Source organism: Phocoena phocoena, chromosome 1, assembly GCF_963924675.1.
Source record: "Phocoena phocoena chromosome 1, mPhoPho1.1, whole genome shotgun sequence".
Lineage (NCBI taxonomy): Eukaryota > Metazoa > Chordata > Mammalia > Artiodactyla > Phocoenidae > Phocoena > Phocoena phocoena.
The window spans coordinates 125,093,810-125,112,142 of record NC_089219.1 but is presented as its reverse complement, the minus strand read 5'-3'; the positions used below and the strand labels follow the sequence as shown (position 1 = coordinate 125,112,142).

General features: G+C 35.1%; 1 protein-coding gene across 7 annotated transcripts in view; it reads right to left on the bottom strand.

The window, feature by feature from the left end:
- DCAF6 (DDB1 and CUL4 associated factor 6) overlaps window positions 1-18,333 on the bottom strand; it is a 172,777-nt gene that overhangs the window by 64,972 nt on the left and 89,472 nt on the right. For 4 of the 7 annotated variants that reach the window (XM_065874548.1, XM_065874541.1, XM_065874556.1 and 1 more), the window contains exons 9-10: window positions 17,588-17,707; window positions 15,976-16,239 (exon numbers count right to left, since the gene is read on the bottom strand). In XM_065874548.1, the coding sequence (XP_065730620.1) occupies window positions 15,976-16,239; window positions 17,588-17,707 (384 nt within the window). Of the gene's footprint in view, window positions 1-6,363; window positions 6,535-15,975; window positions 16,240-17,587; window positions 17,708-18,333 lie in introns of all 7 variants that reach the window. The other 3 variants (XM_065874519.1, XM_065874526.1, XM_065874535.1) reach the window with 1 other exon arrangement.

Sequence of the window (18,333 nt, the reverse complement as noted above, 5' to 3'; positions counted from 1 at the left end):
CAATCTGTACACTTTAAAAAGTCTGAATCCTGGGGCTTCCCTGGTGGCGCAGTGGTTGAGAGTCCGCCTGCCGATGCAGGGGACGCGGGTTTGTGCCCCGGTCCGGGAAGATCCCACATGCCGCCATGGCCGCTGAGCCTGCGCGTCCGGAGCCTGTGCTCCGCAACGGGAGAGGCCACAACAGTGAGAGGCCCGCGTACCGCAAAAAAAAAAAAAAAAAAAAAAGTCTGAATCCTGCTACTGGGACTACTGGTATCAATCTTAAATTGTCTACCTTCTGAGATAACGACTGTGCTCATAGATTTTTGTATTACTAGATTTTGATAAAGCATGATCATTATTTAAATAATAGCTTTTACTTAAAGTATCCTTACGTATCACCTCTTCATCAGAATATTCAGCTCAACAAATCTGTATTACACAAAAAAGAAAGCAGGAATGATAGTATTTTAATCTGTTCCCTAATCTAGCCATGCTTTGCTTTGCTTTTCTAAGACTTCTCAAATATCCATCTCAGAGTTAGACACAACATTCCTATCTATGTTCTTTTTGAAGAGCAGATGAGTCAGTCTTTAGAGACTAACAAAATTATATTCTTTAAGAAAAACAATAAAAATGTGACTCACCGTGAAATAAATATTGGAAAATCTTCCTAGAAAGCCTCTTATGAAATATTTTTTATCCCTTTGGATTTGTTATACATTTCATTATACTCTCATTAAGAACCCTCAGAAAAGTAACAACTCTCCAAGCAATCTTTTTTCAAATATTTAATATTTTCATGAATATTATGGAACGTACAAATCTTATTAAAGTGCATGTTATGTAAGCTTTTAAATAAAACACATTGAGAAAGGATCTAGAATGCTATCATCTCCACAAAATTGTGTGTTTTCAAACTCTTGAAGTATTTAAAATATTAACAAAGTGTAGGTTAAGACAGAAAGAGAGTAAGCTAAAAGGGCTTCCGTTTTGGTTTTACAGTCTGTCACAGATATCGTATATATCTGGGGAGTTGTCGTTCTTTCCATGTTGAAGACCAATCTTTAGGAAGAAATCCTTCTTGATCATTGCTTCCATTCTAGTTTTAATTTTGGGTACCATGCAACTGTTTTTGGAAGGATTACTTTCCTGTCACATAAAACATTTGAAGTAAAATGTTTCTATATCACTAGATATTCAGAAATACAATACCCATATCTTCCAACTTACAGAAATACTTCCAAATGTTAACACAATAATCATCAGAATATCTAATATTAAAAAGACAAACAAGTATTAGTTCAATGCTGATTGCTTCAGTGTTTGCATACTCCATTCCATCTTTCTGTGAAATGTCTTCTAGAAAGCACTATCACAAAATAAAACTCTGACCATATGGTCCAATGATAATTTATTACAAAATGCAATACAATTGGTCAGCCTACTGGAAATATCTTAGGTTATTATTATTTTTAAAGTAGAGATAAACTTTAAGCAAAAGCTCCTTCAGTCTAAAGCTCAAGGTGTCTCATGGTTAATTACTGTGTATCTCCAAGAATTTCGTGTTTTAGTTTTGAGAAAATTCTTTAGCTCCCTGACATCTGAACTTTTTCAACTGTAGAAAAAAATAAGGAATTATAATCTAAGAAACAAGAACTCTTTAGTCAGACTCCCTGGGTTCAAATCTGGCTTTCCTACTCAGTAATACTGTAACCGTGGGCAAGTTATTTAACGTCTCTGAGTCTCAGTTTCTCCATCTGTGGAATGGGGATAATTACAATAGCTACCACATACTGACTGTTCTTGCGAAGATTTAATGAGATAATCCATGTAAACTACTTAGACAGCATATATGTTATTACTTGCTTGTTTTTCAGAAACATGGTGTTGAATGAAAAATGATGATAGGAGGCTGTTCTGAAAAACATGGAGCATGGTCCCGCATTTAAAGTGCCAAGAGACCCATCACTGTTTTGCTCAGGACCCTATCATTCAAAGTAGTTAAGAAGTACTTGCAGAACTATGTCAACATTACATCTGATTTACTAACTGCTTATGTTATTATAATCACTAAAAACCTGGGTCGAATGCATCCGTTTGAGAAGAGCTACGTGTAACTGACATCACGGACACTGTGGGGAACTGGATGTTGTATAGAACCTGCTTGCACAGGACAGGGTAAGTGCTGATTTTTTCCAATATGGCTCAGTTTTGAAAAGCCCTTTAAAATATTCACCAATGTTTTATACCCTTTAAGGGGTATAAAATTTACTTTTTTCTTTTCCAATCGGCAAAACCGTGCCATAAAGTGAAAAAACAGTTCCTACCTGACACCCTCTCTAGGCTGGCTCCATGCTCCAGTGGGGCTCTGTGGTGGTTGGGCCAGTACCAGCAGACTCCACAGGGTGTTGTCACTCTGAGCAGGAGCCAGCAACCCATGACTTCAGGGGACCTGAAATGGAAAAAAAGAGTTGGGTTTAAAATCAGCCATATGCTGAATGCCTCTGCCATAGCTGTTTACGGCATTCATCTGATAAACATACATACAGCTCATTCAAAACCCTGAACGCGGGCTTCCCTGGTGGCGCAGTGGTTGGGAGTCCGCCTGCCGATGCAGGGGACGTGGGTTCGTGTCCCGGGCTGGGAAGATTCCACATACCGTGGAGCGGCTGGGCCCGTGAGCCATGGCCGCTGAGCCTGCGTGTCCGGAGCCTGTGCTCCACAACGGAGAGGCCACAACAGTGAGAGGCCCGCGCGTACCGGAAAAAAAAAAAAAAACCCTGAATGCTATCAACCTTACATGGCCATAAAATGAGGACATCTTGAGGTAGTAAGTTAAAGTCACTATGATTAAGATAGTCCATTACTATATGTGCTGTTCTACTTAGGAGTATAAAAACTTTATACAGTATTCTCTATCCCATTCTTATGCCATCTCTATAAATTATGGCAGGCCACTCTACTTAAATAAATCAATAATTGGGAAACTGAGGCATAAAGCAGCCAAACGACCTGCCCAAGGTCACTTGTCATAGGGCCAGGGACAAGAACTCAGTCAGTCTAACACCCAGGCAGTGATCTGATGAAGGCAAATTCATCTCTTTATGATTAAAAAAAAAAAAAAATGGAAGACTAGAAATGAGTTGTGATGTATTTCCTAAAAGCCTAGAAAAAAAGTGCACTTTTAAAAAAAAAAACTAAACTGAAAATATTTTAAAAATATATATACACTGACTTTGAAAAATAAAAGGTTTGGAAATTAGCTATGAATAATTATCATTTACAGGTGTCAAAAATTCTTTTAGAGGAGTGGTTCTCAAAGTGTGCTTCAGAGAGCAGAGGTGGCTTGGGGGTGGCAAGAAGGACAAGGAGTTGGGTTGTCATTTCTTAACTCTCTTTATGTTCAATCACAACAGTGTCACTTTTATGTATTTTATATTAGAACTTCTCCATGAAATTCTGATTTCACAGCTGAAAAAAAGGGGGGGAACCCATTGTTTAAACATACCTTAACATCTATCTTATTTAGCTCATTTTCAATAGCACTTGGTGCCTTGGAATGATGTTTTAGTTTTCAACTGCCAAGAAATATTGCCATCAGGCGCCTTCCCATTTGATCTCATTAAAATGTAGATTATTTCTATAAAATGGCTTGATGGCTTGATCCCATTTTCCTACAGAACTTAGGTATTAGGCAGATTCATCTTAAACTTAGCCTTTCACAAAATATTCTCATGAGCCCTATATATTGAAAAGAGCATGAAGTATTTATCAGACAATGTAATCATTCAGAAATTCTACACTTGTTAAAATTTCTTGGTTTCCATATCACATTAATGGCTCCTTTGAATATCTTATACCTAAAAGGCTTCAATAGGTGAGAAAATGACAGAAGTATCATTTATTGACAGTATCATTTATTGACAGTATCATCACTTGCTGACACTGTGAAGACAACAACATATAATGGGAAAATGTTTTATGAGAATTGCAGTCTTCTAGTGTTAAAAAGTTAAAATCTAGAATGTTAATTCTGTGCTATTCTATATTGATGATTTTAGTAGTAACATCTAGCATGAGTGAATGGATCAATTAATGTCCATAATATACATACACAAAATTGTATTCATACATCATGAAGTATAAGAAAATGTTTTGCTAATTGTTATTCAAACAAAACCTATCTCCCTGTTGAATTTCATAAATTTAATTCCTATTCTGTATTTTTATAATCTGAATGTTTTGAAATGAAGAATTTTGCATTAAGTCAACTCATCTTTCTTCGCATCCAAAATTTACTAAATGGACAAAATATATATACTTTATTACTTGTCCTTTGTAACAAACTAACAATACATTATTTAACTGTTCTTAAAGTTTTTAATTACCAAATAGTGTTCCTAACATGTGAGGATAGAATAAGATAAAAGTAACACTAACAAATGAACCCAGGCCGTGTTACAGGTTAGACTTACTAGGGGTCTCATATGAATGCTATGTTAAAAGCGTATGATATAGATGACGTATTTCACCTTGTAGGTGAAGGGAGCAACATACACTGAGTGACAGCACTAAGGGCCTCTAATATTGGTCCAGGTGGGCAGCCTCAGCAGCCCAAGTAAGTTGTTTAATAACAAAATTAAGATAACATGTTTCTCAACTTCAAAACTGGCAAGGCATCTAACTCAACTTTGGCTTTTTAAAATATATTGGTTATCAAACTAGGCACTATTTAATAAGAATGATGCTTAGAGTTGGGAAAACAGCATCTTATTTTACAAAGACCATATAATCACACTAAAGCTTTCTGATTCTAAAAAGAACTTGCTTTGATTCAAATTGATAAACTAGACATAAAGACTGAGTGTCAATATTTTCCTAATGTCCACAATGTACATTTCCCTACGGATAATGTAGACAGTTTTGCTTTATACTCAAATTCACTTTAATACTTTGTTTGTTATCTGCTAAATTTCAGTATTTAAAAAATATTTATACATGTAGGGATATTTTATCTTCCTTCTTATTGTTTTATATGTTGTATATTTTTACTTTTAAAACCCCTGAGCTAGAGTTTTATACACAGCACAAAATCATAGCAAAATGTATTATTATTAAATGTCACAACTGTAATCTAATCAAACTTTCTTGTGAGTTTTAAGTATAGGAAAAGATTTCCCTATAGTAAGAAAAAAAAAAAAACCGACAGAGAGAGAGACATCTTCTTTGCTTGACTGATATTCTCTCTATTAATATAACACTAAGTTAAAAATCAGGTCCATAATTTGTTCCAAACATCACACCTATATTGCAGTTATTTAAATCTATTTTATTTCACCATGGTATTATATAATATGCTTTTATTACCATAGCACTTAGTGGAACAGATATTTATAAACTGGAGGTTGTCCAGTTCTACCAATAAACAGATTAATTCCAAGTAATTTAATCAGAGTTCTCAAAGTGATTAATTCCCAACTCATCACTCCTTAGGGTGCCAAAACAAAGTGTATCAAAGTAGTATAATCTCGTTAGTATGATAGCACCTACTATAGCACCTATAGTACAGGATACATAGTGTCTACTATCCATCTTGAAAGAATTAAGTTGACAGATTATTTTATGCGATGTCTTTCACTAATTCTTTCAACAAATGTTTATTGAGCATCACGAGCTTTTGGGCCATAAAAAAAAAAACTTGAGCCACTAAAATACTCAATGAAAAAGAGAGCGACACAGATTATTACTGTCTTATCAGAGTTTTATCACATAAAAACAGGAACATAAAACTGGAATATTTTTGTTGCCCTGTATACCAGAAAGTTGATTATGTGTAGGAGGAATAAGTAAGCAAATATTGAAAAATTTCAAATAATTACAGAAGGGGATGATTGAGTCAGCATGCTAGAACAGCCAAACAACATTGTGATTCTAAAATCTATCATTACTAGGTTTATATGGGAATAGAAATACTGGTTAACTTTCAAAGCAAAAAAAAAAAAAGAAGAGGAGCTAGGTGCCGTAAGTACAGTTATCATCTCAGCATATAGGAAATTTCAACAGAACTATCAATGCAGGCTCTAAGTTCACTAGATTATCACATAGCATCTCATTAGCCATAAAAGTAATAAATATTTGCCCTTCTCTAAAACTACAAATAAAATAATGGACTATTTTATATTTGTCTCTCTAGCAAGTGCTGCTGCCAATCTGTCCCTCTAGCCATGTGATGGTAAATTTCACCATATGCAAGAAACGGAGGGAAAAGCTGCAAGCGCATCAGCTTTCTTTGGAAGGGGAAAAGGGAAGCATCTTATTACACAGCAGCAGTGTTAAAAAACCAACTCTACGAGCTGCTTAAGGACACTGGACATTAATAACCTGAAGCCTGAGGGTCCTGTGAAGAGCCCTCACGAGAAGACTGATCAGAAGTGGAAGGCTGTTGCTGGGTACGCACAGCTAGCTCCTGCTGCCTCTGCTGCTCAGCCTTCTTAAGCCTCAGTTGTTGCAGGCGCTTACGGAGCAAAGCTATCTCAGGCCCCCTTAGAAATTCTGACACAGATAGGAAAAGAAAGGTGAAAAGATAGTAATAAAACAGAACATAGTAAGAATCTGATTATACATTAAAGACAGAAGGGTATAAATAAAACACATGTCTCATAGAGGAATACTAAAAACAAATTACTCAAAAAAATTACTGATCATTAAATTATGAAAAACTATACATACTTACACACCCAAAGGCTTCTATTTAACTATGATGAATTAGACACATAGAGTTTTCTAGGAGTATTTAGGTAATTAAACGGAATGAAAGTAAAATCTTCCATAAGCAAAACATTTAAAAGTGAACATTGCTTTCCTAATTGCATCTCTTTTTATAATACTAAGAAAAATTGAAAAATATCAGTTACCTCATTTACTCTATATACAAAAACTACTAATTTCGATCAAATAATAATTAAGATTATGAAAAAGTTATGCATTTGGAAGTAACTCTTGAAATTTATTAGTAGAGAGCCCTTTAAAAAGTAAAAGTCTTATATTTTTCAGCTAAAATGTTTCTTTTTATGTTGGAATTATCATTTACTTTTTCTTTTGAGCTGAAAAATATGTACATAATCTTTAACATTTTCTTAAACTTTATCTGAGGCAGTGGTCACAGATAAAAAATAAAAATAGTATAACATGAAATCCTGCAGAGAATACTAAGTACCTACTAGGTATGAGGCATTGTTTTAGGCTCTGGGGATAAATAAAACATTGAACAAAAAAATAGTCCCTACTCATTTGTTCTGAGAGGAAAACAGACATCACTGCATACATACATACACATACATAATATACGTGTATGCATTTATCTGTGTCAAGTAGGGATCATTGCTATGAAGTAAATTGGGCAGGGTAAGGTCAGGGTAATGAAGATTGTGGGGGAGTGGTTGTTGTTTTATGTATGGTCATAAGGGAAGGCTTCTCCTCCTAAGATGATTTTTGAACAAAGACCTCAAGGATGTGAGGGAGTAAACCACACGGATATCTGGAGGAAGAGTGTTTCAGGCAAAGGAAAGAGCAAACACTAATGTTCAGAGGGGAAAGTATATCTGGATGTGGGATATATACTACAGGTAATGGCAGAAAAATTTGCTGATAGTTTAGATGCAGAGTGATCCCAAAGTTTTTGGTGTAGATAACAGGAAAAATGGAGTTGCCATTTATTGCGACGGGAAGAATAGAGAAGGAGCAAGTAGTATTAGAGGGAAGAAAAGAACTAACAGATATCCGAGTGGAGAAACTGAGTAGGGACTCACTGTAATAGTCTAGAATTTACCAGTAAATCTGGATGTCACTGATGATGTTACTTTAAGCCACATTAAGAGACTAAGTGATAATAAAGAAGTCTAAGAACTAAATTCTGGGACACTTCAGTGTTTAAGAGAAGGAAGAACAGGAAGAGTAAGGAGAATCCAGTGAGGAGGCTGGAGAACGGAGTGAGCCAAGTTTTGTAAGCTCAGTGATGAAAGTGTGTCAAGAAGGATAAAGTAAGCAGCTGTGTCTGCTGATACAATGAAAAAGATACTGACCGAGAACTAACCACAATGAAGACTTTGACAAGAGCCATTTCAGTGAAGTCACAGGGGCCAAAACCTGGCTGGAACAGGTTCAAGAGAAAGGGGAAGTAAAGAAGTAGAGGGACAAAGCATATATACTTCTTCTAGAAGTTTTGCTGCCAGTGGGGAACAGAGAAATCGGCTGATTGTTGGTGGGAGAACAGAATCAAGGGAGGTTTGTTTGTCTTAGTTTGGGAGATAATTCATATGTTTGTATGCTGATGGACAATGTTTAATTGGGAGGAGGAAGAAAGATAATGAATGAGAAGTGGGCAAATGTGGGAATGATGTCCTTGAGTAGACCAAAGGAGGTGAATTACAGTGGATAAGAGGAGGAATTGGCTTTAGATAGGTGCAGAAAAATGTCATCCACTCTAACCAAAGAGGAGGCAGAGTATATGAGTAGAGATTAGTTGTAGATTTGATGGAGGGAGCACATGGAATTTCTCTCACTGACACTGACAGCAAATTATACCAAACTACCAAATAACTTTCAGCCTCTTTTATATAGATTATAAGAGTGTAAAATTTGGTTTGTTGTTTCAGAATCAATCGTGCCAGAGACACTAACCTCTTGTTACCATGTCCCCTATTTATAAAGAATTTTATTCAATTGGCAGTTAAGGTTTAACAATTCAAATGTCATCATAGTCTCTCATTGCTAGTTCCTCCTAGAAAATTCTCCAGTACCAAGTAGGATAGTATTCATTAACAAATAAATTGTGACGCTCAATAGTATAATGCCTTCTTTTTAGGTATATACATATCCCATAGTTACTGTCAGCATAGTAGTAACACTTTTAGCAACATAAAATAAAGCATTATTATGCAGCCATAAAGTTTGTCATTTTATACTTCAAAAGAAATTACCATAAAGAGAGAGATTACAGATATGTCAAGTTTTGCTAAGAAAACTGGAAAAAAAAAAATCACAAAAAATTCACCCAACTTCATGGTTGTTTCAAACCCTCTCTCTTGCACTGCCAAATGTTTTATGTCTCCATCCTAGACCCACTAGGTGATGTAGCAAACCAATAGCAGTCTCCAAATATAAGCAGCGGTGCTCTGTAACTTGGAAAATTAAGATTTAGTTACCAAAAAAAAAAAAAAAAAAAGATTTAGTTATGATAATATCATGAACCATTAATTCAATGCTCCCAGTGCTTTTCAAAGAAGAATTTGTTTGCTTACTTGAAGGCTGGTTGTATGTCTCCCCAACCAAGTTAAAAAAAAAAAAAAAATTGAGGCTAGAGAAAGAAGTCATCACACAGCTAACTAGGAAAGGCAAATATTGAATTAAGAATTCCAAGCAGAAATACCAGTCTAAACAAATAGTTCTGCTAGCAGTTTGAAGTATTAAAGGCACATAAGACATATACACATTACATCTTTTTAAAAATGTATAAACAAACATATAGAATTTGTAATATGAATACATGCTTGGAGAACTAATTTTTGTTAACATTAGCCAAAATCGAAAGTGAATACACTGAATACCTCTGGGTTGAATTTTAAAAACAATAACAAAAAAATCCTCAACAATGAGTCAGAAACTGCTAATGGGAAATTTGTACTTTCATCTCCTGAAACTACTAACCTTGCTCTTCTTGTTTTTTTCTGAAAGACTCTAGGCTAGTCTCCCTAATGACAACTCCCACTGATGGAAAAGAACAATAAACTATAGTTGACCCAACAAAGGTCCATTTGGTTCTAACCTCAAGTCCTGCCTCTCTTCCAATACATAGGGTCTTTTGTCCTGGACACTGGATTATTTTTATATCTAATTTGGTGGTACTTTATCTGCTTGCTATCAACTGTCCCCCACTCCCAACTTGCTCCTTTGTCCAGGTGATCCTTGTGGTTTTTTTTCCTAGAACTGGTCACTCCTTTACTGACTTCCAAGTTCCTCTGATCTCTTCTTTAGTTTCCCCAAAGCGGAAGTCACTAACTTAATATTTCTACTTGTTTCTAATCTCTAAATTGCCTATATCTCATCTGACTAGATCCTGATCCCCTTTAAGGAAACTATAAACTGAATATCTGGGCTTTGAAAGGTTTGTTTTGCTATGCCATACAACAGAGTTCTTACTTCCCCAGGAATTTTTCTACAGAGCTCAATTCAGCTATAACGATTATGAAAGGACCTAAATAAATGTATAAACCTGAGCAGACACAGTAATTTGTAAATAAGCAGGAATCCACGCATAAGCCATGAAACACTCTCTTTAAAAAATTCAATTCTCATGGTCTGAGTAGTCCATTAATTAGAAACACATGGATCCTTTAGGTGACTCACTTCTCAAGGTGAGCCCCCCAAACTGAGTTTTGTATGTACTGATATCCCCACCCAATCCAAAGAAACCACCTTCTCTTTCTTAGATTAAAGTAAGACCAAAGGAGGCAATTAAACTATAACACACTGGAATGAATGCCTCATTTAACAGTCTCTCATTATAAGAAGCTCCTTACCATGGAAAAAAATGACAGATAACACACAAAATGAAGACATTTCTAGACTTAGTTTAAGAAACAACTAAAAGTGATGTCTGATAGGCATTACTAAGAAAGAAAAAAATATTTTATAGTTACTTTAAAATACTTTTTATAAATAAAACTATGAAGATTTCATTTTAACCTATATAGTTTCAGCTCACAGTCATACCTATCTGGTTTTTAAATAGATAATCTTATAACCATATTTTCAAAGGTACAGTCTTTTGTTAAATATTCAAATAAAGAACATGTATGACATAAGAATCAAAATGTTAGATTCTGGGTTATGTATATAGAATGTAGTTTCAAATGGTCTATGTGAATGAAAATAAAATTCAAGAATATGAAGGGTGAAGATGGCCAAATTGTAAAAAAAGATCTACCAACTGACTTCAAATTCCACTTCAGTATATTTTATCTTCCTAATTCAGCTACTATACCCAAAGCCAACTCTGTGGCCCCCTCTAGATACACTATTCTTCAGGTATGCATTTTATATATTAACCTCACTGTGGCTCCATTTCTTCTTCCTACCCATATTTCTGTCTTGATTTTATCATTTATCAAAATGATTTTTTAAAAGTATTTCCAGGGGCTTCCCTGGTGGCGCAGTGGTTGAGAGTCCGCCTGCCGATGCAGGGGACATGGATTTGTGCCCCGGTCCGGGAAGATCCCACGTGCCACGGAGCGGCTGGGCCCGTGAGCCATGGCCGCTGAGACTGCGCGTCCGGAGCCTCTGCTCTGCAACGGGAGAGGCCACAACAGTGAGAAGCCCACGTACCGCCAAAAAAAAAAAAAAAAAAAAAAAGTATTTCCATAAGTTATCATAAAATATTTCTGGAATGAAGTTATTCAGTCTTATGTGGTCTGGACAGCCAAGGGCAAATAATGGGTCCAAAAGCAATAAATGACTGGATATCCATTCACAGCATCTTCCCTAGGTATCATAAAATTTGCAGAGCCTACTGGAAACATCCAGAATGAATGAAATGGGACTGAAACTATAAAGACTATAATATAGCTAAATATTCTATATAGGTTATACTAGCTTAAAGATAACAGTCTTAACAGTCTCACTAAAGAGTGACTATTGTTGGGAAGAAAACGAGGCTTACGTAGAACAAGATAAATAAAATCTCTGTCTTTATGACAGCATTTTCTAATAAGAGAAAATAAACAAATGAATAAAAAATAAAATAATTACAAATTTTAATAAGTACTTTTCAGGAAATAAATAGGGCTATATAAAAGAAAAGAAAATTTTAGGGAAGATAGGAAAGGAAGATGAATCTAGCTAGGGTAGTTATCAAAGACCTCCCTTGGGTAACATTTGAGCTGAGAACCAAAAAAAAAAAAAAGGAAGAGCTTCTCAGGTACAGAGATCAGTAAGTACAAAGACTCAGAATCCAAAAGAAAGAGGCAGAAGAAAACTTGGCACATTCCAGGAACTGACAGAAAACCAGTACAGCTGGAGCGTAATGATCATTAGGAAGTGAGAATGTGATATGAAATGAGGCTAGAGATAGTCAAGGGCCCAGCCATATAGGTTCTTTTAGGTCCCCAGTAAGGACTTTGAGTTTTTTCTCTTGTATTTATATTTATAAACGCAATTAGAAGTCTTTGAGGGGTTTTAGACAACAAAACTATATAATCTGATTTAACATTTGAAGATACTCATACTGGTTGCTGCATGGAAAATAAATTATAAGGGAACAAGAGTAAATGAAGAGAGATCAATTAGCGGACAACAAATGATGTAAGATGGAAAGATGTAGAACATATTTTAGATACAGAACAGAACTTGCTGATGGATTGGGTGTGGGACATGAAGGAAAGCAAGGAATCAGTAACTCACAGCCTATTAAAATAAGCACATGAGCAGTAGTTACAATTTACTAAGATATGAAATGACCAAGACGAAAGAGATTAGTGAGACGGGAAGGATAGGAGGATAAATTAAATCTCAGTTTGGACACATTAAACCTGAGATGTCCAAAGATAACCAAAAAGAAGTCAAATAAGCAGTTGGACACAGGAGTCTATAACTCAGGGTAGAAAATCAGATTGTCAATATACATTTGGGAATCATCAACTTAGAGGAGATATTAAATGCTACGGGAATTGATGCAATTAACCAGGGATAGAGTGCATGTAGAGAACAGAGCACAGACTAGGGGTTTTACTAAAATACTGAGAATTCTAGAATAAGAAATATCAAAAATGGTTACTGAATACCAGCCAGAGTTGCTAATAAGAGTAAGTAGGCAAAAGTGGTGTCATAGATGCCAAAAAAGGAAAGTGTTTCAAAAAAGAAGTGACAGGCTATGTTAAAAGCAACTGGGTTAAAAAATCTACTAAGTATGAAAAAAGAAGTATACTTTAAAACAGGCAAAATGGAAGTCACTGGTGACTTTGACAAAAAGTTTCAGTGGAAAAGGAGGTTAAAAAGCAGAGTGGAATTGGTTGATAAGTGGAAGATGGTAACAAAATGGAGACAGTATATGTAAGCTATTCTTTTGAAGACTCTGATTATAAAAGGAGCAAAGACATGAGTCTGGAGGGGAATATGGGACAGTTAAGAGATATTTTTAAGACAGAAGATAATTATAGAGCATGTTTGAGGTGGAAAGGAAAAATTCAGTAGAAAAGGTAATAATAAAGACACAGGAGAAGGAGCAAAGTCCTTGAGAAGCTGGAAAGAGGTGCACTGGCCAGCTTTTGTTAGGAGCAGATACACTTCTTCCCAAAATGGGACTGCTTCTGTCACAGACAATGTGAGTCTAGATGCTGGAAAGTTGGGAGATTCAAAAGAAGGAAAGTGAACGCTTTTTTCCCCCACTGTGAATAAAAGAAGGTTATCAGCTAGCAGGTGGGATGAGGGTAAAGGGCGGTGCTAAAAGTTTGAGAGACATGAAGGTGTGAAACAGACATTCTGTCTAGGTGCTGAGCAACAGTGTTGGAAGACTGCTTTAACGCGGAGCGCCAATGAAATCTGTGGTTGTGAATTTCTTCACTATCAGTGACTCAGCTGCAGACTAAGAGAAGGCAAATAATTAGGTTCAGTCAGAGATGGAGTTTTGCCAGGCAAGTCTTCACATTCCCACTGTCCCTCTTCCTCAATCCGGTAAAAGTGACAGAGGAAATGCAAAGGACCTGAATGAAAGATACAAACATTTACATAAAGAGGTATACACAGCAAGGCAAGAAGTTTGTTTTCTCCATCTCTATGCAAGGCAATAATAGAAATCATGGTTCTAGGGTGATACTACCACCTACATGGACAATTCCTACCATCCACAAACCCATCTGGACTTAGAAGCGAATAAAAGATTGAGAAAAAAAACAACACAAAACATAAAGAGCATTAAGTCCTTATTGTTAAAATGCTAAACTCTGGGATTATGAAAGGCCTATTGTCAAAACAATCACAGACATAATCTTTAGATGTTACATCTAATATCAAATCATCTTCCTCAACAGCAATACTGTCTTGGTAACATGGAAATATTCCAATTTTCCATAGTTTAGTCAGCCAAAATTCTTTCCGGGCTTCCCTGGTGGCGCAGTGGTTGGGAGCCCGCCTGCCGATGCAGGGGACACGGTTTCGTGTCCTGGTCCGGGAAGATCCCACGTGCTGCGGAGCGGCTGGGCTCGGAGCTTGTTCTCCACAGTGGGAGAGGCCACAGCAGTGAGAGGCACGCGTACCGCAAAAAAAAAAAATTCTTTCCATAACCTACCAGTTAAAAGTATCTCCTATGTTTCTTTGAAAAATGTATAGACAAAAGTGCCAGCTAATGTTCAATGTTGCATCATCACAAAAACGTTGTTTTCTATTTCAATGATTCAATGAAATAGAAATAGTATTCAAGTATTTAATACTTACATCAAATATTAAAAAGGATTTAGTAATTTCAAGTGTAGTATTAGAATGTGTTAAGTATCTAGGACAAAAAGGAAAAATGAAATTCCATACTAAGTAGTTTACTCAGAAATGTGTTTAAGAAACAATTGGAATCAGTTAAGATTCAGTGGAACGTCAACATGAGCTAGGGAATCTTCTTGCTAAGTTTTGACCAAACTTATAAGTGATCAGAATCTTTAAGACTATTCCCAAGAATGCTATCACTTTAAAAAGTCTTGTTTTTACCAATTTTACCTGTTTTGAAAAGCAAACTTTTAAAGGATTCTGTCCAGACTTCCTTAACCCTCCAAAATATTTTTTTTTCCCATAACTTGAAATGCTGTATCAATTAGAATGTGGAAAATCTAATTTCATAGCTCATCTTTAGGTTATTATTATAGGTAAATTGTACACAAGTGTTATTTAACAGCCACATAATTGAGTCTGGCTTCTATTCCCCTAGAAACTGAAAATGAATTACCAAAAATGGGATATACTGATAAAAAGAGTGCTTAATTTAAAACACCCCATATTTGGTGATCTGGCATCAGATTTCAGAGAAGCAAGAATAAAGTGACAGTTTGGCAGTTAAGCTGTTAGGAATTTTTTTTATAGGCTTTAGCTGAGGCCTGCCAGATGTATCTTTAGTTGCTAATATTTTTGATTATACATCGAGGAATATACTTCCTTAGAAAAACTCAAAGAAAAATATGAATGAACATCTTGTTGGTTATTATAATTACATGTATATATTTAAAATGTCAAGTAAACTACAGACATATCTGCTAAAGATTACTATGTAAACACTAGCACATTCTATAGCTGGGGGTGGGGTGGGGTGTTTGAACATGAGGAGTTGTAATATTGAGAGGAAAACACAATTTTAACAGAATTTAGAAGTTGATTTTTTTCACTAACATCAAATACCAAGAAGACAAGGATTTGTTAAAATAATTTTTTCACGTAAATACAGGAGAAGTAATTCTTTTGGTAAATTGTATACATTGTTCACAACAGACCACGTAAAATTCATCATAAAGGATGTATTAAAAGTATGTCATGATTTGAGGAAAAATAATAAAAAAGAACATAAATACAATGGATCTAATAATAATCAGGGCTATATTTTCACTATCACTTTAACACAGACAACCAAAAAAGCTTAAGAAAGATATTTTGGTCTATAAAAATAATTGTTAAGTCAACTGCATTAAACTCTGTCAAAACAATATCTGCTGGTACTTACATTTTTTAAAGAACTGTCTTGTGTAAACTGAAGATTCCTGCTATTTGTTAAAATTCATGCAAGTGAGGCATACTTGAATTTTGTTTTTAAGTTACACATTCACATATTACATGTCACTTTGATCGTTTATTCCAGCAAGAATAAGTTGATGTGATTTAGTATCTTTCAAAATAGCCCCAAAAGAAGTTTTCATTATCAGAAATCATCAGATGAACCACAGCCTATTTAAAGAGTAACATCCTCACCAGACTGATGATGTGTATGGTGTCCAGACGCCTCAACAGACTGCCTTTGTTCACTGACTGGAGAAGACAGCAAAGAAGTAGAATGAGGGCTTTCTGTAGAAGATGATGCTGAATGAGCCTGAGCTGACATCGCAGAGGATGTAGAAGGTTGAAGAAACTGTTCAGCTGGAGTGTCTACTTCCATAGTTTCATTCTCACCCATTTCCAAATCAGTACTTGATGGGACCGTAGGAAGAGTTGAAACATCTGACTGACTAGTTCCACCTTCAAAAAACACATCATAATACAAATTCAAATACTAAATGCTTTCCAAAACTAACTACTCTAGAGATATGTTCAAGAAATACATGCGCGCGCACACACACACACACAGAGAAACAGATAAGTTCAGGATATCAAAAGCACCCACCAGGCTAATTAATAGGGGTAAAAAATCTACCTATGGCACATTCTTGTTATAATAATCAACCTTTCAAGCAAAATGCTCAGTATGGTAGCTTGACTTACACAAAGCTAAATAACAGCTTGAAAGATTCCTATAAATAATGTCTAGTTCCTTAAGTTTGAAGATGATGATTCTGATTTAATAGCTGGATAATAGGATAATGGACTTATATTAATATATTTCTACTCTATAACATAATGTACTTGGTAAAATATTTAATAAAAAATTTTATTAACAAGAGTAAAGCTACAAACAGGTCATAACAAGATTAAGTTCCTGATTCCCATTTCATTAGCAGTAACGTTTTAACCACTAAAATAACATGATGCAGTCATGATTTTAAAAGGCTTGAATGTCTACTATGTGTTGTGCTAGGCCTTGTGCTATCTGCAAAGGAATAATTAAGAATACTCAATAAACATTAAAAATTTCCTTGATTTTGCTTCAAATCTATATTATTAAAAGAAAGATAGAATGAACTAATCAAGTTCATGTCTTGCAAGATCCAACTACTACAGAATATAAAAATTTTTCTTTTAATCATCTTGATTTAAATATTTCTTAAATTTAAGCACAAATGTAATAACTCTTAAGCAAATCCATAGTCTAAGAAATTTTTTTAAGTTTGTATGCAGAATTTAACAAGAACCATTTATGGATGAAATTCAATAGAATTTTTCATTTTGGGACTTAAAACATTTAGGAGTTAACTTTCACACTCCTGATTTTTGAGAGAGATAAGTAACTTGCCAAAGACCACAAAGCTGGAAAGTAGTGAACCAAAATATGAAAACAGGTCAGCTAACACCAGACACAGCAATTGACAGCCATTGTATATAAGTAGCCAAAAGAAGAAACTACTTAATTATATAAAACTTATCTAAAGAGTTTTATCTGTATCCCTTCTCAGAGCACATACAAAAGTATTTACAGTAGGGGATATCAGACTCTTACTTTTTTTGAGAAAAGCAGAAAATGAAGGCTAGGTCTAGAGGAGCAAATTATACCAAATACCCTTTGTTCTCTACTGCTCCACACAATACAATAAGAACCTTATGATTACTAAAGATATAAAATATGGTATACATTAGATGATATAAATAAAACTGACTTCAATAAATAGTTTTTGCAGGTTTTCTGGTAACTTTAATTAATAATAAAAATTACCTCTGGGTCGAGATCTTCCTCGTCCTCTATTGCTTTGTGCGACTTCGCTTGCTTCTTCAAACCACCTTGATAACATGTCAGACATTCTCTGCATCAATGACACATTGGGACTTTGCTCCCCTATGACAACACAGGTCTTATCAGTGAATTTAGGAATAGGTCAGGAACTTTCATTAATGCAAAAACCTTGATTTGAAGGCTTTAAAATGAAAGCAATTTTAAAAACTCAAATTGCCTAAACAAATTATATGACTGTATATATAAACCTATTAGGGCTATCATCACATTTTATAGAAAATGTTTATATGAATGACTCTCCATCTCTATTTTGAGTTCCTCAAGAACAGGACTTACATCTCCTACATGTTTGCCAATTCTTAGGTACTTCCACACTACCACCCCTACCCCAACCCACATCTTTAGTTCTAAGAGCAGACAGCTAGGAAGGGCTCATGAATTCTAAGTTGAACAGATTGAAAGAAAAGTTTGACCTCTCACTTAAATTTCCCTAAACTGAATTTATTTTTATCATCATTTACTGCAAATTCCACATAACTGAAATTAACAGAAACCAGAAAATTTTTTATTTATCTCTTTCCTCCCACCTTGTCTCCCCTCAAATATATGAGTATATTCTTAAGGACATTTTCAAATTAAGTATCACATCAAATTGAAGCTGTGACAATTCTATTTTACAATCATATAATTTAAAATGGAAATCATTTGTTTTTGAATTTTCTGTGAAA